Source organism: Nicotiana attenuata, unplaced genomic scaffold, assembly GCF_001879085.1.
Source record: "Nicotiana attenuata strain UT unplaced genomic scaffold, NIATTr2, whole genome shotgun sequence".
Taxonomy (NCBI): Eukaryota; Viridiplantae; Streptophyta; class Magnoliopsida; order Solanales; family Solanaceae; genus Nicotiana; species Nicotiana attenuata.
This window is the reverse complement of record NW_017670730.1, coordinates 115,715-142,899: the sequence shown is the minus strand read 5'-3', so window position 1 is coordinate 142,899 and position 27,185 is coordinate 115,715. Positions and strand designations below refer to the sequence as shown.

General features: G+C 39.1%; 2 protein-coding genes across 5 annotated transcripts; one reads left to right on the top strand and one right to left on the bottom strand.

The window, feature by feature from the left end:
* Positions 1–24,168, top strand: LOC109242749 (cyclin-T1-3-like). 4 transcript variants are annotated; one of them, XM_019409596.1, is made up of 7 exons: positions 1–182; positions 1,358–1,598; positions 19,072–19,153; positions 21,516–21,650; positions 21,909–22,084; positions 22,174–22,325; positions 22,605–24,168. In XM_019409596.1, exons 2-7 carry the CDS (start codon positions 1,366–1,368, stop codon positions 23,726–23,728), a joined length of 1,902 nt encoding a protein of 633 aa, XP_019265141.1. In that variant the 5' UTR covers positions 1–182; positions 1,358–1,365; the 3' UTR covers positions 23,729–24,168. The 4 variants fall into 4 exon arrangements, with proteins under 4 accessions (XP_019265141.1, XP_019265142.1, XP_019265144.1 ...); XM_019409597.1 differs by having other exon boundaries at positions 1,268–1,598; XM_019409599.1 differs by having other exon boundaries at positions 1,236–1,598.
* LOC109242743 (PHD finger protein ALFIN-LIKE 1-like) lies at positions 13,867–15,638 on the bottom strand. The gene is made up of 3 exons (XM_019409592.1): positions 15,549–15,638; positions 14,566–14,763; positions 13,867–14,385 (listed from the first exon to the last, which is right to left on the bottom strand). The coding sequence occupies exons 1-3, from the start codon at positions 15,636–15,638 to the stop codon at positions 14,134–14,136; spliced, it is 540 nt and encodes a 179-aa protein (XP_019265137.1). The 3' UTR covers positions 13,867–14,133.
* Positions 24,169–27,185: the final 3,017 nt, after the last annotated feature.

Sequence of the window (27,185 nt, the reverse complement as noted above, 5' to 3'; positions counted from 1 at the left end):
TCCCCAATTTGCAGAAAGCCCCCACATTTTTCCTCCCTACGCTTCTTTCACTCTCTCGTCCTCTCCCAAACCCAAACCCTCCGAATCTTCAATTTTCTGAATTGCCGTCATCCTCGCCGTCTCTCGCCGTTAAATCTCGCCGGCGGTCAAGTAGAATCCCCTCAGTTCCTTTTAGCGGACAGGTTTTTCTCTAATTCTTGTTTCGTATCTGTTTGTTCTTCTTCTAACCCTATCTTGTAGAATTTCTTTTTTGTTCTTGATTTTCCGTTGCAGTGGTTAAATGAAAAAAATTATTTAAAAAAGGGTTCTTTTTGTTTTCATAGTTGAGGAGTTTAAGCTCTCACCTTTTTTTTTTTTTTTTTTTTTTTTTTGTTGAGCATGAGAGATTTGCTTATTTTAAGTATCATTCTTATATATTTGAGAAAACAGACTTACCTACCTTGTAAAAATCTGATTTTTGGTGACACCTCGTTTCTTTATTTTTGAGCTTGTAAATTGTACTAACTATTTTGGTGAATTTATCAGAGTTATTTGAATTTCTTAAGAAATATATAAAAATATAGAATCCAAAAGATAAGTAAGTTGAGGTTATTTTAGTTAAAAAAGAACTTCTACAACTTGCTCAAAGCATGTGTCTGCTTTCTTGTTTGCATTTTTTCTTTCTTCTTAACCTATAAGAAACTGTTCATGTGGATTTTTCCAGCTTGTAAAGTTTTATCTGTTTTACCCATGGTCAATGAGAATTCATATAGGTGACGCCAACTTGTTTGGGACTGAGGCATAGTAGTAGTAGTTTTTATTGTAACCTTCTTCTGGGAATTGATTGGTGGCGGCATCAATTTCTCTTTGCTCAATCCATGTCTTTTACCAAATGAAGTTTTAAATGATCTCAAGATTGTGTTTTCCCCTCCCTAAAATCAGTTGCGGAGGAAGAAACAACATACTTTGTCTCATGGATAACATATTCTTGGCTTGTTTATGTGTTTGTTAAAATCTTGTTGACTAGAATCATGTATTTGAAAGAGTGAAAGCTGAATGTTCAAACTTATTAATTCCATTTGATAGTACCATATGCCAATTGTTTGTACAAAAAAAAGTGTTACGTACCATTTTACGGCTCTCAGCAGATGCTAAGTGTTATGATGCGGCATTCTCCCCCTTTTTTTTCAAGTTGGGTTTTATGCTTTTATATTTTGGGTTTTGACTGCCTCTATGCGGTTATGTTTCCTGTTCAGATCCTCTGTCTTCCTGTCTGATTTATTTATAGGATGTTGCTCGGTGATGGTCATGTAAATAACTGCTGTTGTCCATAGAGACCATTTTCATAATTTATTGATAACTTTCGTGGGGATTGAAGAGGTTCTGATGGCTGGTCTGATGTCTGGTGATCCCTTGACGCATCATGGAGCTTATGAAGGTGGAAGTTTTAGGGCTTCTCAAGAAAGGCCAGATGACAGTGGTGGTCGTTGGTATTTCTCCAGGAAGGAAATTGAAGAGAACTCCCCATCGCGACAAGATGGTATAGATTTGAAGAAAGAGACTTATCTACGCAAGTCATATTGTACATTCCTGCAAGATTTGGGCATGAGGCTTAAAGTGTAAGTCCTTGTTTTTTGATTGTCGTCCTCATTGTGGCTTTCTTATAATTGGATTCCATTTTTTGTGCTATTTGGTGATTGTTCTTTAAGTCTTTTCTTTTACCAGGTGCAATGTTTGCATTTTTTTACACACTGCTAGAATTGCTAATGCTTGACGTGGTGTATATATACTTTTTTGATAAAGATGACTTCGTGTAATCTATACTGCAGTTCTGCCTTATCATTACACTTGTCAATCTGAGGTTACTCTAGGTTGTGGTGAAATTGGCTTAGGTAGTTGGTTTCCTCTTCTTTTTAGATTTGCGTTTGTCTTGTAGAACTCCAAATTGAGGAAACCATTAGAGAAAGCTGCCTTCCAAGTTCCAACTTGAAAAAATGAGAGGTAATAAGATCCTTCGTTTTGAGCAACGAGGTACTAAGGTCCTTCATGTAGCAACATCTGAATCTTCTTTAGATGTCTCTTTAGTATGAGCAGCGATTGTAATCCTTTCTGTGATATCCTCTTCTTAAATATGTGCTTGACCAGCGTCATTGTTTTCTTGATTGACCATAGTCATTATTGTCAAATGCAGTTAGAAAGTGCTAACGCTTGCTGGGCATCATGGACTTTAGTGAAAGAAGGCGCAAATAAAAGAATTAGAAATAAATATGTAACACAAGAAAAAATAACTGTGAACACAAAAAGTAATTTCTGTACAAAATGAATTGGAAAAACTACACTTATGAAGTAAAAATCATGTCAATAAGGTTCAGTAATCTTCGTTTAGATGGAAAGATGCAATATGAAGATAATAAATGATGTTAGTAACTATCAGAAGAAAAAGAGATCTTAGTAGCTTTTATTTTACTGCTAAATTTGTGTCCCTATTCCAAATCACTAAGATAATAACATTCATAAAGTCTCGATAAGATTAGTATATCACTTCGCCAACTATATTTATTTTCTAGTATTCTCCTCTTCAAAATAGAGTCATGAAAAGCACTTGGGTGATGAGGTGCACACCATAATGCTTTGAGTGTATTCGCAAAAACGCCGTGTAAGCAAAGCAAAGAGCTTAGCCTGAGTTAGCTTTAGGGTTTAAAGGCACCTTGAGTGAGCCTATTACCATAGTTGATGACACGGGTGATTTTTTTTCGTTGGCACCACTGTATGGCAGTCAGCTCGCAGCTAACTTCAGCCCACAAGAACACCTGTTTTGATACTTAGGTGCAAAGACAGAATTAAACGAGGGAAACATGCACACAATGTTTACAGGCAACAAGCCCAACTTTTATTTATCTCTCAGATAAATACAAAGAATCACGAGTTAGGAAGGCTCTTTACAACATCCTATATTTATACAAGTTCTGCCTCAGCAGGTATAATACATTTACAAAGAGTATTTCTGCATGTGCCAGCTGTCTCACATGCAGCCAGTCCAGCTGCCAGGTGTGCCACGCACACTGCCCCAATGCCATGCCTGTTGCAGCAGCTTGTGCTGGTAATCATTTCCATCAGAGCATGCCTCTGTTGCTGTCAGCCCGCCATCATGCCTACCTGTCAGCCAGGTTCATGCCATTGCTTCTGCCAGCAACCTTGCCCAACAAATCATTTCCGTCAGAGCATGCCTCTGTTGCTGTCAGCCCGCCATCATGCCTACCTGTCAGCCAGGTTCATGCCATTGCTTCTGCCAGCAACCTTGCCCAACATGCCTTGTCAGCCAGGCATTGACAATTGTCAAGTCATCTTGCCAACTCAACCATCTGATCCAGCCTTGCCTTAGCCCACATTTTTGCCCAAGTCAAGGGCCCATGCACATGCCCTTGCCTTGGTCTTTTGCCTCTTCCGTCATGTCCGACTTTGGGGGTCTAACAAACCACCCCCACCAGTTGAACTCGACGCCCTCGTCGAGGCTGTTTTAAGGTAGTCCTCCAACTGCTTGTCGAACTGCCATAGTGACTTTGTTTTTTCCCACGTAGCATCGGCCTCCTGCCTTCCCTTCCATTGAATCAAGAATTCTGTCCGCCTATTTTTCTTGGCGCCAAGTACCCGGTGATCCAGTATTTTCTCAATTTCAGCATCGAACTGTGTATGTGCCACAGCTGGTGCCCTCTTTGACTGGTTCCTGTCCGGATCATCAGCATCCGCATAATACGGCTTCAGAAAACTCACGTGGAAGGTCGGGTGCAGTTTCAACCTTTCAGGCAGCTTCAACCTGTAGGCCACCTCGCCCACTTTCTGAACTACCTCAAATGGGCCATCATATTTAGGAATTAAACCGCGGTGTCTAAACTTCCTTGTGATCTGCTTCCAGATTTGGGGAGTCAGTTTCAGCAACACCTTGTCACCAACCTGAAATTCCAGCTTCCTCCGATGCTGGTCAGCATACTTTATCATACGCCGCTGTGCTTTGCGCAAACTGTCTTGCGCTTCTGCAAGCAACTCTTGCTTGTCTCTTGCATAACGGTAGGCAGCAGGACACTTTCCTTGAGCCTTCTGTCTAGCAACATCAAGTGGCGTCATAGGCTGTCGGCCTAAGACCAACTCAAAAGGGCTCATTTCTGTTGCTGATGACTTGTGCAGATTATAGCAAAACTGCGCCGAATCCAATAAGTCCACCCAATTCCGCTGACTTGCTGTCACGAAGTGCCTTAGATATTCTTCCAAAAGGTGATTAATTCTTTCCGTTTGCCCATCGGTTTGAGGATGGTTCGCCGTTGAGAACTTCAGATCAGTCCCCATCATGTTGAACAACGCTGTCCAAAACCGGCCTGTGAACCGTGTATCCCGATCGCTGACAATATCAGCTGGCACACCAAAGAACTTAACCACGTTTTTGTAAAATAATTCCGCAACAAGATCTGACGAACAAGCGACTGGGGCAGCAATAAAAACAGCATATTTTGAGAACCTGTCCACCACAACCATGATTGACGCCATTCCATTGACCTTTGGAAACCCGCCGATGAAGTCCATAGAAACTGAAATCCATGGTCTTTCCGGAATAGGAAGAGGCTGCAGCAAGCCCGCCTCCTTCTTGCGCTCAGTCTGTCCAGCTGACAACTAAGGCAAGNGAGCTATATCTTGCTAAGACATTAACTGAAAAAGTTATGCCAGGCCTTGTAGTATTGGCAAGATACATTAGTGCACCAATTGCACTAAGATATGGTACTTCAGGACCAAGTAGCTCTTCATTCTTTTCTTGAGGTCGGAATGGATCCTTATTCACATCAAGTGATCGAACAACCATCGGAGTACTTAATGGATGTGCTCCATCCATGTAAAACCGTTTCAGTTCCTTTTCTATGTAGGTAAATTGATGAACAAAAATTCCGTTTGCCAAATGTTCAATTTGCAAACCAAGACATAATTTTGTCTTTCCGAGATCTTTCATCTCGAATTCCTTCTTTAAATAATCAATTGCCTTTTGGAGTTCTATAGGAGTTCCAATAAGGTTTATGTCATCAACATATACGGCAAGTACAACAAATTCCGATGTTGTTTTCTTTATAAAAACACATGGGCAAATGGCATCATTTATATAGCCTTCCTTTAATAAATACTCACTAAGACGATTATACCACATTCGTCCTGATTGCTTTAGACCATACAAAGATCTTTGCAATTTGATTGAAAATATTTTCCGGGACTTTGAATTATGTGCGTTTGGCATTTTAAATCCATCGGGAATTTTCATCTATATCTCATTATCAAGTGAGCCATAAAGGTAGGCGGTAACCACATCCATTAAATGCATGTCAAGTTTTTCATAGACAGCAAAACTAATGAGATAACGGAACGTTATAGCATCCATAACGGGTGAATATGTCTCTTCATAATTGACACCAGGCCTTTGTGAAAATCCTTGTGCAACAAGGCGTGCCTTATATCTTTGTACCTCGTTTTTCTCATTTCTCTTGCGTACAAAGACCCATTTATAGCCAACAGGCTTAACACCATTAGGTGTTTGGACTACAGGCCCAAAAACTTCACGTTTTGCAAGTGAATTCAACTCTGATTGGATTGCTTCTTGCCATTTGTTTTTCTTTTTCTAGGATTTCGATCATTGGAACCCAATGGTCTGCCACGTTTTAGGCGTGCTTTCGACTCATTAGCTATGACACTAGAAGATTGTCCAATAGGGATATCAATATGGATTGGAACATTCTCTGCAGGGATATGCGATTTTGTTATCCTTTTCAAATCCGTAAATGCATCTGGCATTTGATTTGCTATTCTCTGCAAATGAATAATCTTTTGCACCTCTTTTTCACAAATAAAGGCACTTGGATCAAGATGAGATAATGATGGATTTTTCCACAAAATTTCCCGTTTGGTTTCACCAACTTCTCCCCCTAATTTTGGGAAAAGTGTCTCATCGAATCGACAGTCTGCAAATCGTGCAGTAAACAAATCCCCCGTCAATGTTTCGAGGTAGCGAATTATGGAGGGCGATTCAAACCCAACATATATTCCTAACCTTCTTTGCGGAGCCATTTTGGTGCAATATGGCGGTGCTACAGGCACATATACTGCGCATCCAAAAATTCTTAAATGGGATATATTAGGTTCATGACCCAAAACTAATTGCAACGGGGAATATTTATGATAATTTGTCGGTCTGAGACGAACTAGCATTGCTGCATGCAAAATGGCGTGACCCCAAACAGAAGTGGGCAGCCTCGTTTTCATGAGTAACGGTCTTGCTATCAATTGCAGACGTTTAATTAAAGACTCTGCAAGGCCATTTTGAGTGTGAACATGAGCTACAGGATGTTCCACTTTTATCCCAATTGACAAGCAATAATCATTAAATGCTTGGGATGAAAACTCAGCAGCATTATCAAGTCTAATAGACTTAATTGGATTATCGGGGAATTGCGCCCGTAATCGAATTATTTGTGCCATTAATTTTGCAAACGCGAGGTTGCGAGATGACAATAGGCACACATGGGACCATCTAGAAGATGTGTCTATTAAGACCATAAAATATCTAAACGACCCACTAGGTGGGTGAATAGGTCCACAAATGTCCCCTTGTATACGTTCCAAAATCGCAGGGGACTCAATTCCAACCTTTGTTGGTGATGGTCTAATAATTAACTTGCCTTGATAACAAGAAGTGCAAGAAAATTCATCATTTAAAAGAATCTTTAAATTCTTTAATGGATGCCCATTTGAGTTTTCTATAATTCGTCTCATCATAAATGATCCAGGGTGTCCCAATCGATCATACCAAAGTACAAAAGTATTGGAATTAGTAACCTTTTGGTTTACAATAGAATGTGCCTCAATTGCACTAATTCTTGTCCAATACAGGCCACAAGACAAAGATGGGAACTTCTCAATAGCCCTTTTCTGGCCAGAGACATTTTTGGTAATGATGAGATATTCAAGATTATTCTCATCTATTGTCTCAATATGATATCCATTTCGACGGATATCTTTAAAACTCAACAAGTTCCTCTTNNNNCGGTTTCGGAGTCGGGGCGACGTGTCGCTGTAGCGCGTCTGTATGCCTTTGGTGGTCGGATGGGAGGATCTGGTGTATGGCTGATGTCGATTTCTGTTGGAGCGGGGGAGTTGTTCTCGTCGTCCTTCGTTCCGTTGATCTCTCCTCGTTTCCGAGTGTATCGCTGTTAGCCGTTGGGTTGGCCCATTAAGATCATCCTCGTTCGCTCGTACCTCGGCGCAATAGGCATTGTGGATTTCCTCCCATGTGGTAGGGGGATATTTCATGAGACGGCTCAGCAGCTTCTTGGTTGCCCTCGAACCATCTCTGCTTAGCCCGTTCTGGAAAGCGGCGACTGCCATACCTTCCGATACGTTTGGTAGACTCATCCTTACCCTGTTAAACCTTGCCAGGAAGTCCCTGAGTCCCTCTCCTGTGTTTTGCCTGACGGCGAAGATGTCGTTGACCCTGGCCTCCGCTTTATTCGCGCCTGCGTGGGCTGTGACGAACTTATCTGCCATTTCCTCGAACGTTCAAATTGCCTTAGCCGGTAGCTGAGAGTATCATGTTAAGGCCCCTCCTGTCAACGTCTCGACAAACTTCTTCAGCAGTACCGACGGTACCTGTTCTTTCGATAGGTCGTTGCCCTTCACGGCGGTGACGTAGTGGATCAGATGATCCTCGGGATCTGTGGTTCCGTCATATACCCTCAAGTAGGGTGGCATCTTGAAGGTTTTTGGGGTGGAGTGAGGGGCAGCTTCTTCAGTGTATGGTTGTTCAACGAATCTTCCCACGTCGCGCTTTGGTAGCAACTTGGGAGCACCGGGGATCTTGTCGACCCTCTCCTGATGTTCCTTCATCTGACCGCGGAGCGCCTTGTTTTCATTTTCCATTTCTTCCATCTTCTTTAAGATGGCCGTTAGCGTGCCATCGTTGGTCTGTGTCTCGATGGGTTTGTTATTTGCTAGTGTAACTTCCGGTTCACCCACGGCAGCAGTGGTACCTACCGTTGGTGTACATCCGATGTTACTTTGTGGTGATTTCTCAACCAAGCCATTTAGAGCGCTTGTTAGCCATCTTTCCAGTAGCTCTTTGACCGCTGAGGGTGCTTCCGTAACCGCAGATGTGGAAGCTCCTTTTTCGTGCAAGATCGTCAGACCTTCGGATGGGCAAGGTGAGATCTCTGCACCCGGTGTGATGCTAGGGGTTGTATTCAGGATGTCATCGTCACTGGCCTCGTTGAGAGGGTCAAGGAGATTGGTAGTGACACCCAATATAGCTTTCGATCTTGTGTTATTTTCGGCCATTTTCTGTTTTTTTTTTTGAAGTGTAGAGAGTGGTAGTTGGTTGATCTCTAGGTGGATACTATGGTTTTGATTCTCGAAATCCCCACAGACGGCGCCAAATTGTTTGGTACTTTGTAAGCTAAAAAACAATCAAAAGTAGAAAAAGGGTAAATCGTAATCAAATATAATAATCCTAGAGATGCAAAGATGATAATATTGTTGTAGATCTAGTATTGCAAAGGGACAGTATGAACTCAATAAGATGCGTTCGTTTGAAGTAGAGATAGAGAGAGAAAGCCAGAAAAATGAGAGAGTTGTATTAGATCAGATGCCCTCTTTACAATGTGAAGGTCTCCTTTATATAATAGGAGACCTTCTTCGAAAGAATCAAAAAGTTACAAAGATAGGTAACGTCTCCCTAGTGAAGACATTGAGTCCTAAACGATGTCGCTTTTGCCCCCACGGCCGAGTCGTACCCGCTACGTTGGCAGGCGTACACTTATTGGGCGTACCCACTGGAGTAGAGATGCTGAGAGTCAAATTTGACCATATACACAAGTCTTTGTCGACATTCTCCAACAGATTGAGGTTCAAGATCCTCACTTTCTTGCATAATGCTAGATGCAACATTATATGCAAACACATAATCCACCACTATATCCACTCGATTCAAATTTGTCTCAATATCGATTGGATTTATTGATAGTTCCTTATTTTCTTGAGTCTCGGGCTCAGTGGATTCCTTATGAATCTCAGAATTTATTAAATCGTGGATTTCTTCATGAGATTCTTTCGTAGTGTGATTTTGATCATTTATTTTCCTTTTTCTAGGATTTCGATCTTTGGAACCTAATGGTCTGCCATGTTTCAGGCGTGCTTTTGACTCATTAGCTATGACACTAGAAGATTGTCCAATAGGGACATCAATACGGATTGGAACATTCTCCGCAGGGATATGTGATTTTGTTATCCTTTTCATATCCGTAAATGCATCTGGCATTTGATTTGCTATTCTCTGCAAATGAATAATCTTTTGCACCTCTTTTTCACAAATAGAGGCACGTGGATCAAGATGAGATAATGATGGATTTTTCCACAAAATTTCTCGTTTGGTTTCACCAACTTCTCCCCCTAATTTTGGGAAGAGTGTCTCATCGAATCGACAGTCTGCAAATCGTGCAGTAAACAAATCCCCGTCAATGTTTCGAGGTAGCGAATAATGGAGGGAGATTCAAAACCAACATATATTCCTAACCACCTTTGTGGACCCATTTTGGTGCGATGTGGTGGTGCTACAGGCACATATACCGCGCATCCAAAAATTCTTAAATGGGATATATTAGGTTCATGACCCAAAACTAATTGCAACGGGGAATATTTATGATAATTTGTCGGTCTGAGACGAACTAGCATTGCTGCATGCAAAATGGCGTGACCCCAAACAGAAGTGGGCAGCCTCGTTTTCATGAGTAACGGTCTTGCTATCAATTGCAGACGTTTAATTAAAGATTCTGCAAGACCATTTTGAGTGTGAACATGAGCTACAGGATTTTCCGCTTTTATCCCAATTGATAAGCAATAATCATTAAATGCTTGGGATGAAAACTCAGCAGCATTATCAAGTCTAATAGACTTAATTGGATTATCGGGAAATTGTGCCCGTAATCGAATTATTTGTGCCATTAATTTTGCAAACGCGAGGTTGCGAGATGACAATAGGCACACATGGGACCATCTAGAAGATGCGTCTATTAAGACCATAAAATATCTAAACGACCCACTAGGTGGGTGAATAGGTCCACAAATGTCTCCTTGTATACGTTCCAAAAACGCAGGGGACTCAATTCCAACCTTTGTTGGTGATGGTCTAATAATTAACTTGCCTTGATAACAAGAAGTGCAAGAAAATTCATCATTTAAAAGAATCTTTAAATTCTTTAATGGATGCCCATTTGAGTTTTCTATAATTCGTCTCATCATAATTGATCCAGGGTGTCCCAATCAATCATGCCAAAGTACAAAAGTATTGGAATCAGTAACCTTTTGGTTTACAATAGAATGTGCCTCAATTGCACTAATTCTTATCCAATACAGGCCACAAGACAAAGATGGGAACTTCTCAATAACCCTTTTCTGGCCAGAGACATTCTTGGTAATGATGAGATATTCAAGATTATTCTCATCTATTGTCTCAATATGATATCCATTTCGGCGGATATCTTTAAAACTCAACAAGTTCCTCTTGGACTTGGAGGAGAACATTGCATTCTCTATAACAAGTATTGTTCCCTTAGGCAGAGTTATAGTAGCTCTTCCATAGCCTTCAATTAATTTACTACTACCAGAAATTGTAGTAACATCTGCCTTACACATACTTAAATGAGAGAAATATTTCTTCTCTTTGAATATTGTATGTGTCGTACATGAATCAATTAAACAAATATTTTTACAATTGGACATTGATCCAAGTTTGCTTTGTGAGATATCCATATTTGCTTCCCATGATTTGACATACAAAAGAAATATACGAATAAACATTAGTATATTCTTGTCGATTAAATATATTCATGAATTTGTTCAAGCATTTAACAAGGGAGCTAATAATGAGAAAGATAAGGACATTTAGTAGAATTAAATACCATACATCTAAATAATACGATTAACACAGTGTGAAATTGCAATTGTGGAAGAAAAGAAAACAAACTAATTTAAAAATTAGTTTTCCGAGCACACATTGTATAAAACAAATATTAAACAAAGAGAGAATTGGATAAGCTAACTGTCATTATACAACAACGTGGAAACAAGGATAACCATATTTGTTTGTCCATTATTCTGACCACATGGACGTGATCGCTCGTGTCTTCAATCATATACATACATTGTCCAATTCAACTCTAAATTTTACTTTCTGTTTTAACTCCACGTTAAGAAATCGATAGATGTGCAACAGGAGCAAATTTCCATAAAGAGATTTTGTTAAAGGGAGATTACATATAAGAGTAAATACTTTATAACACTCAATTGATTGTATAAAACAAATATTAGAATTATATTTAATCAAACCGAACTAACACTATTTTAAAAATTAAATAATACTAACTGATACTAATGGTTACTACTCATGTAAAGAACTATAATTACATGATGTTTATTAACTACTACGAACAGGCAAAAATAAAAATCAAACTACTCAATCATATTTAACCACGGATCCATACCGATCAAATGGTCTATTTTTCCATCAGGGCGCTCAAAGAAGTTTCCACATCCAAGTGGGTGATGTCAAAATCATTGTCAGAGACAAAATTGGCTTCAGGGCCTTTATTCTTTAGAGATGCTTGATAAAGCTCAACCAAATGTCTTGGTACACGACAAATATTTGCCCAATGCCCTTTTCCACCGCAACGATAGCATTCAGTTTCTGAACCATTTGCTTTTGGCTTCTCATCTTTCCCTTTCCACTTTTGGTGGTTATTTCTCTTTGGGGGATGATTAACACCAGAAAAATTTCTTCCTTGTCTACGGCTACGGCCACGGCTACGACCATGACCACGAACGCTACGAATAGAGTCACGGCCTTTTCCACGCTTAGCATAATGGGAATACACCTCATCCATTTCAGGCAATGGTGTAGACCCAGTGGGTCGCTTTTCGTGATTTCTCATGAGCAAGTCATTGTTTCGCTCAGCCACAAGGAGAAGAGAAATCAGCTCAGAGTACTTCTTGAAACCTTTCTCTCTGTACTGCTGTTGCAAGACCATATTGGAGGCATGAAACGTTGTGAACATTTTTTCAAGCATATCATAATCAGTGATAGTGTCTCCACAGAGTTTCAATTTAGAAGTAATTCTGAACATCGCAGAATTATATTCAGAAACAGACTTAAAGTCTTGGAGCCTCAGATGAGCCCAATCATATCGTGCTTGTGGAAGAGTGACCAACTTTAAGTTGTCATATCTTTCTTTTAAGTCATTCCACAAAATAAGTGGATCTTTGACTGTGAGATATTCAATTTTCAACCCTTCATCAAGGTGATGGCGCAAGAAAATCAAGGCCTTAGCACAGTCTTGGGTGGATGCTTTATTTCTGTCTTTAATGGCGTCTCCAAGACCCATTGCATCTAAATGGATTTCAGCATCCAACACCCATGTCATATAGTTCTTGCCCGAAATTTCAAGGGCAACGAACTTTCTTTTCATAATGTCAGTCATAATTAAAAAGAGGAGAAAAATTACCTTAATCTTCTCAAAGAGCTTCTTGAGACGATAGAGTCTCGTGCTGATAACGTGTTATAAAATAATAAAAGAACAAGAGCAATATTGCAGAGAAAGAGAGAGAGGAAATTCTTATTGAATTTGGGATGAATTACAATGGAATAGAACCCTCTATTTATAGGGAGAGGTTGACTTAGCCACCAAGTAATAAACCCTAAAATCTCTCTAAATATGGACATTCACCATAAATAGAATTCTATTTATAACAAATTCCAACAATTTAACACATGTTGAATTTTTGTATTTAATTGTTTGTATTTTGTATTTATCAGTCAATTCAACGCTCCATTATGATCTGCATGCGTCTTAATATTAATGCTTAGTCCCAAAACCTAGCCGTTTAAAAATAGTTTTGCTTCTCTGGAGAGTTAGACATTAATTGAGCTCGAGTTACTTATTGTGGAACCAATTCTCCAGTTAATTGACTAATGCAGTTTCTGCAATGCAACAAATAATTTCAGACATGGATTGATTTCAAAGCAAATCGTGTAAAATTATCTTTAACTGTTTGCACCTCTAGACTTGAAAACTCGTGTTAATTAGTTCAAGTTGGGAGAAAAGATGGATTAATTCAAGTTAATAAGATATTGTTGTATAAAAATATATTTACCAATATGGAGATTTTGTGTAATTTAATTTAAAGTTCTAATATATTTCTACGTAAGTATAGAAAGAAACCTGAAGGTGGCTATATCTTGAAAGATTGTCAGTCCACGAATGCCTTTTATCTCCAAAATTTCCTTTTCAAGTTGAGATCAATTTGGTTTGAAAAAAGAAAATTAATAATTAATAATAATAACGACTTAGTAAGGGATTGAGATTCTAGTACTTATCACAACCCTCAAAGAAAAACTAAAACTGACTAATCTTTTAGCCTCTAGTAAAGATTTGTAGTTCTTGCCTCCATTTTAGCCTCTCTTTTGATGAACCTATCCTCGCCACCCGCCACCCCGGCCCCAAGACCCCAACCTACCACCCTCCCCCGCCCTTGCCCATTTCGTCTCCCATAGTGTTTGTCTAAATTATATATTTTTTTAAAAATATTTTCTGCTACCTAACCAAACACCAGAAAATAAGTAAGACGACCACTTATTTTCGAAGAAAATAACACACCCTTAGCCTATGAATCTTTGTGTTCAATCTGTTTTCATATATGGATTCATATTGCTGTCTACTTCCAATTAGCAACCCCATTTCTGAAATCTAACTACTATGGGACATAGTCAAGTATTTTTCCAGAATCTAGACCTGGTAAACGCATGTTCAGATATAGTCAACAAGAATCCAAATGCAACAATCAGTTTATCAACTACTACAAATCCATTAACATTACAGAACCTTTACAATAACTAAAAAGTTTTTGTATATATTGGCCGAACAGCCGGACATGAATTAAAGGATAAAAATTACATTTCTTTTCCAAGCGTAGCGTAAAGAAACATCACTATAAGATAAACCATTACAAATGCAACATTGTTATACTATTCTGTTAATGGTCAGATCAGTAACACTTATGGTCCCCTCATGGTTCATGAAACAACTACTGTCTTGCCCGCTTCAAGCTGCACGATGGGCATTTATATTGCTTTATACTCTCAGCTTTAGCGGGAGTTATCTTAACACATTTCCCATGGTACCACCTCTCACAGATGTCACAGCCAATCCAAAATTCATCAGCACTATAATTCCCACCACAGCTGCCGCATAGTGTCTCACCATGTTCTTCTTCTTCCTCCTTGTCAATTTCATCTGCCAGCTTTGGAGTGCTTTTAGCCTGTCCATCAGTAGATTTCTACAGAATGTAAGGGCAGATCAGGACATACTGAAAGAGGAACTATAAGGAACTACATATAGAGTTCAATGGTCTTAATCTCGAACATAAAAAGTCTGAAAATTTTGAGTTAAGCATATTAATACAGTGGCACCACTAATTCAGGACCAACAGAGAGAAGGTTATATTGTAGCCCCCTACCTTTGTGCTACCACGAGATTTGCTTCCACTATCGGCAGTGGGCTTCTCTTTTACGTGTTTTATTTCCGTCACAACTTCAAACACCGTTGGTAGTTCATTGATCATGCTGAATAGACGCTTCCTACACAAGAAGCAACAGTGGTGATCCAGAATAATTCCTTTCTCCTTCTTAAACACCAATAAAGCACATTCCTTTCGTCAAATTGCAGAAACTAGGAGATAAACTTTGTAATGGATACTATTTCAAACAGATTTGCTGAATAGACATAAAACAAAGACAAAACAGGATTTGATAAGGATGAAATGTAGCCGACATTTGCAGATAGAAAAAAATCCAAATAGGAAGTGTACACAGATGCTTGCTGAGGGGTGAAAATAAATGCAGTTACAGCTTAAGAAGCTCCATATCAGGCTTTTCCACAGAAAAGTTGCATCATAAAGTAGAGACGCTCCAGAAACATGTTATGAAGTTTTAACCAAGCATGAGAGACAAAAAAATAAAGAAAAAAGAAATTCTCTGTTCCATTTTATATGGCACCTTTTATTTTTTGGTCTCTTTCAAAAAGTATGACATATTTCTCTATTTGGAAACTTCTTAACTTTAAACTTCCCATTTTACCTAAATGATATGCTCTTATTGCCATAGAAATGTCATGACATGTTATTATAGCCATAGAAATGTCATAACATGTTACCATTCAGAAAAATAGACATATTTACCACTGCAAGTTTGACACGGGTGATTTTTTTTGTTGGCACCACTGTATGGCAGTCAGCTCGCAGCTAACTTCAGCCCACAAGAACACCTGTTTTGATACTTAGGTGCAAAGACAGAATTAAACGAGGGAAACAGGCACACAATGTTTACAAGCAACAAGCCCAACTTTTATTTATCTCTCAGATAAATACAAAGAATCACGAGTTGGGAAAGCTCTTTACAACATCCTATATTTATACAAGTTCTGCCTCAGCAGGTATAATACATTTACAAAGAGTATTTCTGCATGTGCCAGCTGTCTCACATGCAGCCAGTCCAGCTGCCAGGTGTGCCACGCACACTGCCCCAATGCCATGCCTGTTGCAGCAGCTTGTGCTGGTAATCATTTCCATCAGAGCATGCCTCTGTTGCTGTCAGCCCGCCATCATGCCTACCTGTCAGCCAGGTTCATGCCATTGCTTCTGCCAGCAACCTTGCCCAACAAATCATTTCCGTCAGAGCATGCCTCTGTTGCTGTCAGCCCGCCATCATGCCTACCTGTCAGCCAGGTTCATGCCATTGCTTCTGCCAGCAACCTTGCCCAACATGCCTTGTCAGCCGGGCATTGACAATTGTCAAGTCATCTTGCCAACTCAACCATCTGATCCAGCCTTGCCTTAGCCCACATTTTTGCCCAAGTCAAGGGCCCATGCACATGCCCTTGCCTTGGTCTTTTGCCTCTTCCGTCATGTCCGACTTTGGGGGTCTAACAGTTGACCATCAATTTGACCTTGTTACATCATTATATCTACTTGCTCTCACAATCCCAGAGATTGATGCTGATCTTGCTTCCAACTAGACCTAGACCTTCTCCTGTCATCCTCTATAAAAAACCACAAGCATTTATATATGATTTATTTGGCTCTAGGGCATCTAACAATAAGGCTATTGCACTTCCATACTGCTTCTTTTCATTTAAGCTTTCTTGAACCAGCTGGATTCCAGATTGCTGAAGAACATTCCATCCTACCTGTTGAGAGTACTTTAGTTGGGGTCTTACAGGGCCTGCTTGTTGCACATACCATGATTTTGGTGTTTGCGAATGCTATAATCTACAGCAGCATCTTATCCCTCAGTTCTTTTGCTGTGAAGATCTATAGTCCAGTTGGGTATATTGGCTATAATTTATGGAGAATTTCAAGATGAGATCAAATTTTTCCTTCTCTTAGTCCAGAGCATAACTGGTTTTGAATTCCTTGTTACGTTAGAAACTCTATGAGATCTTGATTGAATAGTATTAGAAGTAACAGTCGAACATTTGGCTTCAACTTGTAGAGGAAGTTCTAAGTCTCCCACAGGTCCATATGCCTAGATTTTCCTATGCAGTTCTTAGTTCCAGGCCAGATCTTAATGCTTTATCTTGACGTGAAAAGAAGGTGTTTTGGATTCTTTAGTAGTCTGCTCGTGGTCTTAATCAAATCCAGACTCTTTTATTTGGGAATTAAGAACTCACACATCTAGAAGATGAAAGTAGTAGAAATAAGGATGTTGAGGTGGATGTGCGGGTACACTAGGATGGATAAGACTAAGAATGAAGATATTCAGGAGAAGGTGGGCGTGGGCGTGGCTCCCATGGATGATAAGATGCGGGAAGCGAGACTCATGGTTCGGGCACGTACAAAGGAGGAGCCCAGATGCCCCGGTAAGGAGGTGCGAGCGGTTGGCGTTGGTGGGTACGAGGAGAGGTAGAGGTGGCCTAAGAAGTATTGGAGAGAGATGATCGGGCGGGATATGGCGAGGCTTCAGATCTCCGAGGACACAGCCCTTGAAATTAGGAAGTTGTGGAGGTCGAGCAAGGTTGTAGGTAAGGAGGTAGCTGAGCATATTTCTAATTCGTACAATGTGAGGCTAGTCTGATAGGATTTTGTCTTAGATTGCCAGTGGTTAGTGTTGTGTTCACACAACTCTTCCATTTTCATAGTGTCGGGCCTTATTTACAGGTTCTTTTGATGTTATAATTTCTATGATTTTTGTTGATGGTACTGATATATTGTCTCTTTTCGTCTTTTTGAGCCGAGGGTCTATCGGAAACATCCTCCCTACTCCCTCGGGGTAGAGGTAAGGTATGCGTACATATTACCCTCCCCAGACCCCTCTTGTGGGATTTTACTGGGTCGCTGTTGTTGTTGTTGTTGTATAAAAGAAAGATAAAACATATTGCTGTGCGATAGTGGAGATCTCTCCAACCATCTCTTGTTAGAAAAATTTGAAGTATAGCAAAGTAGCCAAAAGAGTGGGTACTATCTCAAGTGACTATTCATATAGCTTTTAACAATTCAGTCGTGAGGATTATGCTCGAACCCTTCATACAGGAATCCCTTAGGCAAAAGAGGTGCTACTGAGAAATAGGTTCAACCTGAGTTGTAGTTTGTGTTTTGTAAAGAACAAAACGCAACTGGGTTCTCTTAAACATTTATTCTTGGGTGTTCCAGGCTTTGCTGCATCTTTATTACCCTTTTAACTGTAGGGGAATTGTGACACGATTTAGTACATTCTAGAGGGTCATGAGGTAGATTACAATGCTGGACACAATCTATCATTTGGTGTCTTCTTTGATTGTTTGAATCCTAAGCTACACACCATGCAGCCCACGATATATTTTAGAGGTTTAGAAGAAACACTCACCTTTTTCATGCTTGTGAGTTACTTCTATTGCACATATTTTTTATAAGTAAGGTAAAATTTTATAACTGTATCAGCAACAAGAGTGTGCTGGTATGAACATCTGAGCACATCAAAAGTGTGTCTCACAGGTTGTGAAGAGAACTAATAAAATCAACCATGGCCTCTACATTGTAACATTCATGTATATCTACCATGTCGATCCAATAAGAAATTAAAGAAATACAATTAAACTTAAGACTAGAAACATTCTCTTTTTTGACTTGAAAATTTCTCAAGTTTCTCTCTTACCATATAATCCACCATATTGCCGCTGTTATCGCGCTCCAAATTCTTTGATGCTTACCCCTCAAGCCTCCTTTCTGCCAACCTTGCAGAAATTCCAGTGTCTCTTGGCATTGTCCACTTCAACCCCAACCAAGAGTCATTCCAAAAGCTAATCTTTCCTTCAATCACCTAGCTTGAAGTATGTTTTGCCTAAGACGTCATACTAATAAGCACATGTTAAGATGATTTAAGGGTTGTAGGTTCAGTTTTTACACTCAACACTATATTTAGTAGTTGTATCCCGTGGTGCCCTTAATAACACAATGTTTTCTTGCTTATTCTCCAAACACCCCCCACCCCCACTCCCCAAAAAAATAATAATTTGGCGAAACAGGTAAATGACCTCTTGTGTCCCCTAAATGTTTCAAAAACTCTAGAGAGATATGATTTTTTAAGTATTTCTCCTCTTCCCTTTCTTCTTTTGACTGCGGATATAAGTTCAAACTAGATAAAAAGGAGGAATATCCATTTCAAAAAAAAAAGGAGGAATATCTGCACTAAGATTTTCTAGTGTCATTTCTTGCTGATAAATGCCAATGCATATTTATGCATGTGTAAATATATAAACATAATTTAGAGGACTAGTCTGCGTCATGTTCCTTTGTTGATATGCATTATCATATTAGATACGATGATTGGAGCTCTCTTGATGTTACAGTGGCTTACAGCATTAGCAGTTTTTTCTTTTAAGAACTCTCATATGTGCTTTCTCAGGCTTGTCATAAATGCAGCATCACACCTTATTTCACTGTATGAAATGCACCATTATCATTCGTGGTTCAATTGTTGGGTGCTTGCAGGCCTCAGGTAACAATTGCCACTGCAATAATATTTTGTCATCGGTTCTTTCTTCGGCAATCTCATACCAGGAATGATAGGAGGGTAAGTTACTTTCCGTTTCCGTTTTACCATCTATTGCATCTATGGCTGCTTGACCTTTTGTATATATTTGTTAAATGAAACCAGTGGTTGCATAACATATTTCCTTGAATATCGTGTAAGCGTGTGGATGAGCAGAAGATCTTTTGGTGCCTAACTTACCAAGTTACAGGATATGCCATATAGTTGGTTTTGGCATCTATTGGCTAAAAGGCATTGGTGCCATTAGTTGAGCTTGGTTGATTAAGTTACATGGAAAATGGAACTTGCATAGCCTCTGATTGGTTTGTAAGTAGGATTATGTATTCTATTACTATTTTCTGATAACGGAGAAAATTGCCGAGTGCCAGTGGCAATTCAGTGGTTAATGGGCCCGCCCTTCTACCCTTCTACACATAAATACCAAGCTTTTGTCCGCGGAAGGGTTCGAACCCCTGAAGCGTGCCTAACCCATACATTGAAATTTATATTTTATCATACCTTGCATTTAGTTCATACCTTGTAATTCAAGTGTTGGTATATGTTCTTATCAGCTATGCTACCTTGCATTTTTAATAAAATTCAAGAGAAACAAAGGTTCAATTAAGAAAAGAAAAAGAAAAAGACACAAGGGGGCATTAGATGTATTTTTATATCACCCAGCAATAGGGCAACCATCAAGCTTTTAGCATGTAGTGGTCCAATAGAGGGCCACCAACTTTTGACACCGAAGACCGGTTCCTTTTATGTGACTAGATTGAATCTCCAATACCTACTAAAACTGTATTCGGGTAGAAGAGTTATCAGATGTTTTAAACTTTTTAGATACGTTGAGATGAGTGTGCTTAATCGTTATATGGTGACCTCTGTACTACTGTAATCTTGTATTTTGCAGTACTTGGTACTTGCCTTAATAGTATTTACTTATTAAAAATAAGTACGGAAAAGGGTCAAAAATATCCCTCTACTATTGGATATTGTTTATAGTTGTCCTCCGTCATACTATTTGGTTAATTTAGTCCCTACCGTCTAACTATTGGTCATATATATCCCTCAGTTAACTGAGAGAACACGTGGTAGGCTTATAAGCCATTTTAATGCCCAACCCATGTTTTAACTTTAACCCACCCATACCCAAGCCCTTATACCTGAATCAGAGACAAAAACTATTGAATCATCAGGCAAGATTTAAATCTCGATTTTCCGTCAATTTTGCCGGAACCCCACTTGAACAGAGCATACTATGGCCTCAATTCTGCAGCCGTCCAAAACATACCATGGCAGTCTAATTTAAGCTGCGTTTCTTAAATTGTTGGATACACAGACTTATCCGTAAAAAGGGAGCATAGGAAAGGGCAAAAGGAAATATAGAGTGAATAAAAATATAAAAACAAAAAAATCAAAGTGAACACATTTGATTCGAGGGATAAGGGGTTGGATACGAGGAAAGGGTCGGATTAAAGTTAAAATATGGATTGGGCATTAAAATGGCTTATAAGCTTGCAACGTGTCCTCCGTTAACCGAGGGGTATTTATGACCAATAGTAATATTTATGACCAATAGTAAGACGGTAGGGGCTAAATTAACCAAATAGTATAACGGAGGATAACTATAAACAATATTCAATAGTAAAAGGGTATTTTTGACCCTTTTCCGAAAAAAGTATGTGGACCCAAAATCATCAGACCTGTAAGCATTTTCTCATGAGTATTATGCACAGGTTTCCGGTTAACATCATTTGGAGAAACAGTTCAAAATGATGCATTACTTTTTCAAATTGTGAAGTTTGTGAAGAACAATGAATGTAAGAAAAGGTTTAAGGAGGAATTCAGTTAGATATCTTCTTCCTTTATGGTACTAAAAGCTATACTCTCTCTGTTCCAGTTTATGTGAACCTATTTTCTTTTTGGTTCGTTCCAAAAAGAATGACCCATTTCTAAATTTGGTAACAATTTAGCTTAAACTTACAATTTTACCCTTAATGAGAAGCTTTTATAACCACACAAATACTCTGGGGCCCTTTTTGACTTGTTTAGGACCACAAATTCCAAAAGTCTTTACTTTTTCTTAAACTCCGTGCCCAGTCAAACCGGTTCACATAAATTGGAACGGAGGGAGTAATAATCATACCTTAATTGAGGGGAGATTCTAGAATGATGGGCAACAATTCAGTTAGCTAATTTTCGTACTAGCTAGTGAACGAATTTTGTATTACTGGTAAATACTAATGGTCGTCCACTTATCAAAAGAAAAAAGGACACCTTTACGAGCATTTTTTTTTTGCTAAGGTAAGTGAACATCTTTACGAGCAATTGTACTAATTGGCTAAAGTTTGTGGTAGATAGAACTAACTACTATTCTACCCAACTTCCATACCTTCTGCAGAGCATTGCCACGGTATGCATGTTCCTCGCAGGAAAGGTAGAAGAAACTCCTCGTCCCCTGAAAGATGTTATACTTGTTTCTTATGAGATCATTCATAAGAAGGATGCTGCAGCAGCGCAGAGGATTAAGCAAAAGGTATTGCCAATTGGCCTGGTGGTTGTGCTCTGTACGTATCTATTAATTCCATTTTCTACTTTTAGGTCCTCTTCTAGATTTGACCTTAAAACTTGCTTCCTACTGCTTATATGTGGAAGATTTTGCCTTTCGCTAATTTGTATGGATAGTTACTGGCCGTTCAGTTTCTGTTAATCTGTTTCTCTGGTACCTTTAATCAGTTTTAGTGTCTTATTATTACATACTAAAGTAATTTAAAAATTTTGTGCTGTCATGCAGGAAGTATACGAACACCAAAAAGAACTACTTCTGCAGGGAGAGAGGGTTGTTCTTGCAACTCTTGGTTTTGATCTTAATGTACATCATCCATATAAACCCCTTGTTGAGGCGATAAAGAAATTCAAGGTTGCTCAGAATGCCCTAGCTCAAGTTGCATGGAACTTTGTGAATGATGGGTATGATATGTTTCTCTTCTATATAATATTTGTATGTACCAATTGATGGTCACTCCTATCTCTTGTTGACGTGGGAGAGCCGCGTGCAGGCTTCGGACGTCCTTATGCTTGCAATTTAAGCCCCATCACATTGCAGCAGGTGCCATTTTCCTTGCAGCCAAGTTTCTCAGAGTAAAGCTCCCATCTGATGGCGAGAAGGTTTGGTGGCAGGAGTTTGATGTCACCCCACGCCAACTGGAGGGTTGGTGTCTTGCCTTGGATATGTATACTATGTGAAATTTGTGGTATTGGATGAACCCAGTCTGGCTTACTTTCACGGATTCTGTGACCACATCAGTACATGGAAACGTTCTGAAATGAACTTTCTGTTTTTTTCTAATGAAGGACTAATTTTCAATTTGGCTTTGTAAGGGAGTTGGGTGGGTGGTGGTGGGGTGGGGGGTGGGTGGGTTAGTGTAGCGTGCAAACAATCAAAGCAATAGCTCTTCGCTATCTTACTTTGCATTCTTTACCCTTGCAGAGGTGAGCAACCAAATGCTAGAATTGTATGAACAAAATAGAGTACAACCTTCTCAGGCTAGTGAAGCAGAAGGAAGTGCTGGTGGAAATCAAAGGCCTGCAGGAAAAGCTTCAGCTGCAAATGAAGAGCATGCTGCAAACAACAGTAATTCTCTGGGTGGAGCTGCAAATTCAAATGCAGGAACCTCCAATCGTGCATCTTCTAGGGCAATTCCTGATCAACCATATGCTGATAATCACAGTGGGCCCTCCGAAGCTGCTCAAACTAGCACTAATAACTGTGGAAGTGCTGAAAATAATGCTTCGGATCGTATTGGAGATGATGAGATTAGTGATAGGCAGAAGCTTGAAAGTGAGCAGTTGGCTTATCAGGGTAATGCAGCAGAGGTACAAAGTAGATCAAAGTATGGTTCTGAAAGCCATGATGAAGATGATCAGGAAGAGAACACTGGGAAAGCTGAAACAAGGCGTAAAGGGGAACCAAAGGAGAAGTACCATGGTCGAGCCCTGGAGAACAAGGATGGCAGACTTGGCCAGTCACCGCAAGGAGTTAAAAAGATAGATAAAGACAAGGTCAAAGCAGCTGTTGAGAACAAGGTCAAGGCAGCATTGGAGAAACGCCGAAAATCCCAAGGGGATGTAACCAGGAAAACTGATGTTATGGATGACGATGATCTCATTGAGAGGGAATTGGAGGATGGAATAGAACTGGCAGCTGGGTATGAGAAAATCAAACGGGAAAGAAAAGAAAGCTGGACCAAGCCTTCAAACAGGCCGGAGCATGAGAACACATATCACGAAAAGCATCAAGATGAAGCTGGGGATGGGCATCACCAAGGGTCAAAACGGCAGTCTTCACGTGGGGAGGATTACGACTATGTTGAAGAAGGGGAACTGGAACCATATGATGATGCTGACAAGGTATATCGGTCTCCAAAGTTGAACAGTAGGAAGAGAAAGGCAAGTAGCCCCTCAGAAAAACTGGTGGAGGGAAAGCGGGATGAGTATGTAACAGGGACCCACAATCAAACTTACCAAGATTTTCCAGATGATAGAAACGGGGCTGGGAGGCTTGATTATTCTGAGAGGGACCACAAAAGGCACATGCAGGAAAACCATGCCTGAGATGTCTTCTGTGCTTTGAAGCAGCATATCTAGCTAGTTCTGTTGAACAAGCTGGACATTCTGATCCAGGAGCGAGTTTATTTCAGGCTGTCACCGCTAGATCCTATGTTCTATCTCCTTATTCATGTCTCCAAAAATTTTTGCCACAACTTCAATTGGTGAAAGCGCCACTATTTATATGAAGGTAACCGTGTAACTCTATTCTCCGGATGATTTTGAATCCCTACCATATTCTGCTCTACCCTATTTCCCTTTTACATCTATTTCCGTTTTCGATATCTCAAATATGTTGCGGAATTTGTAAGAATGGATTATGATAATTGTCCAAGTTGTTAGTGGCCTAAATGTTGTCCATTATATCCTGTACATTATGGGAGAGTTGTCTTTTAAAACTTCTGATTTTGCTGTATGGCGAGTTATATTTCTGCTTACTTGGTGCATCATCCAGTCCTTGATTTTATCTATTTCTGTTGATATAATAACTCCTTGTATTGTCTGAAAAATTGTTCTACTCTTATGGAGATCATAACAGAAAACTAAAATGTATTTTAGATAAGATTGAATTCGTTTAGAACATTTTAATAAGACCAAGACTGTTCATTTATTTATTTAGTTCACATTTGCGTTTGAACTTTTTCTTAAACAACATCGAATTAAAGTGCCATCTTTCTACAAAGCCTTCTCGCCCCGTTTTTGCATGAAAACAGAGACGGATTTAGGATTTTAGGAGGAGGGTTGCACCACTATCCAATCAACGTTTGATTTGGTCCTCTAAAATTTTGCCATGACAACAACTTGACAAGTAAACTAGAATCAATATTGTTATTACAAAACCTTATCATTCCATAGACAAATGTCTATGAATGGTTTTTCTACCTCAATGACGGGCATTATTATTTAAAGTTACAAATACTGAGTTCGATATATTAAAATTATATAACTATTCAAAAAGAGAGTGGTAAATGAAAAAAGAGGGAATCTGACATTGGAAAGATTCAAATTAATTTAAATTTCATTTCTTAGAGTTTTCGAAACTCAATGATTAACCAAAAAAGAAAATGAAGAAAACACAAAAGAAGATTTTTTTTAAAGAGAATAATCCACGATAATTTACTAATTAAAAGATATGTCAAAGAGTAATACCAAAAAACAGAAGGAACACATGCGGGAAAAAAGAAACAGAAAAGAAAAATACTGCATGGAAGAGAGGGATTAGTAATCGAACACAAGACCTAGGGGACAAAATTTCACAAAGCCACCACGAGACCAAGTGCTCTTCTGAGCATGGGTTCCCACATCGTTTATAAGTAATTTATCAACAAAAAAATACTCTAATACGCAGTTTAATGGGCGGAGCATGGCTTCACGTGCCTCATGCTCCTCCATGTGGATCCGCCCCGGCATGAAATATAATAGATGAATGACGACTCCATTCTAAATTATTTGTTTGATTATCTTATTTCCTACCATACGAGGATTCTGTGAGCCCGTTTGGATGGGCTTAATTTAAGTTGCTTTTAAGCCAAAATAGTTTTTAAGCCATAAGTTAGGAATTCTAGCTTTTAGCTTTTGGCTTGTTTTTGTCACTTTTAGCTTAAAAATAAGTGCTTAACAAGCACTTTTTTACTCTATCCAAACACTACAAAATGGCTTAAAAGTTATTTTGACTTAAAAGCACATAAAATAAGCCAATCCAAACGGGCCCGTTTGGATTGACTTGTTTTAAGTGCTTTTAAGCTAAAATAGCTTTTAAGCCATTTTGTAGTGTTTGGATAAAGTAAAAAAGTGTTTTTAAGCACTTGTTTTTAAGCTAAAATGACAAAAACAAGCCAAAAGCCAAAAGTTAGAATTCCTAACTTATGGCTTAAAAGCTATTCTGGCTTAAAAGCCACTTAAAACAAGCCCATCCAAACGGGCTCTAAGCATAGAAATTCAGTTACTAGCATATTTGTTCTGAATGTTTATTAAGAAAAATGCAAGCGCGGCGTGGGAAATTATGTATTCCATCAGACTAAAATTGGATGGAAGTCTGATTTTCTGTTTGTGTCTTTTTCAAAAATAAATTGAAATATATGGAGCAGCACTATATAATAATAAGAAGCGACTTTTTGTTTTTATGAAGAAAGTGACTTTTACAATAAAAATGGATGAAAGAAAAATAAGAAGAAGAAATGCTAGGCCTGAACATATTGATGAAAATAAAACGGGTGATTTTTAAAAATAGCCAGATTTACAACTGATCGTTCAAAAATAGCCCAAATTCAAAAGTAATCGAAATTTAGCCACTTTTTATGTAAAGATAAATCTGAGCAAAAACGCTGTTCAAAACCCGGAAAATACTCCAGTATATTATGCTGGAGTTCCAGCATAAGTATACTTGAACTCCAGCATATTATACTGAAGTTCCAGGATAGTATGCTGGAACTCCAGCATAATATGATGGAGTTCCAGCATAAATACACTAGAACTCCAGCATAATATACTGGAGTTCCAGCAAGTATAATGGTCCAGTATAATATACTGGAGTTTGGAGCACCAGTGCTCAAGTCTCCAGTATATTATACTGGAGCCAGCAAAGTATACCGGTCCAGCATAATATGCTGGAGTTCATACACAATTGCACCGAAACTCCAGTATATTATGCTGGACCGGTCTCTATTGCAGCAAAACGGTGGCTATTTTTCATTGACTTGGTAAACGCTGGCTATTTTTGATTGACCAGTCCGAAAACTGGCTATACCGTGAAATTTTGGCAAATAAAACGCATTAACTGTAGATCCTAATCCTACTCAATAGCTTTACGTAGAGGGAAGCAAATTGCAAAGATATCAAATTTATGTATCGGCAATTGTCAATTGAGCGAAATATTTACGTAGTATAGCAGCCTGTAAATGAAGGAAAACTCACATAGAAGATGCAAAGAGATTTTATGGTCTGCCTCACATAATTGACATTAGTTGTGTGAGACCTCTTTTTATCTCATACATTTGTGGACCCATATCTTACACATTTGGGTCCACAAAATTCTGGGACTACACAGTTCTGAAACAAAAAAGAGGCCTCACACAACTAGCGTCAGTTGCGAGGCACAAAATAAAATTTTTCGAAGATGCATGTCAACTTAATGAGTGATTATAGTATTTCTTTTCTACTATATAGAAGAGCGGTAGAAACAACTAGAGGTCGTTATGTCAGCTTGCCGATCAAGGGCAATTTTGGCATTTCGCGCACAACTGTGCTTTAATCTTCTAGTATTAGATTGCCTTGTGTATTGTGCGCTTCTTTATTTGGACAAAATATCCATAAAATCCGTCATTAATAGAATTGCAACGTTGGGGCCCAATCGACTTTTCCGGCTACACGTGCGTTGCAGTCTTTTTAGCTAGTATTGTTGTAAAACCTATAGTTAATATGGATGTCCACTACTTCCATTATTTTCACCTATGATGTAAATAAC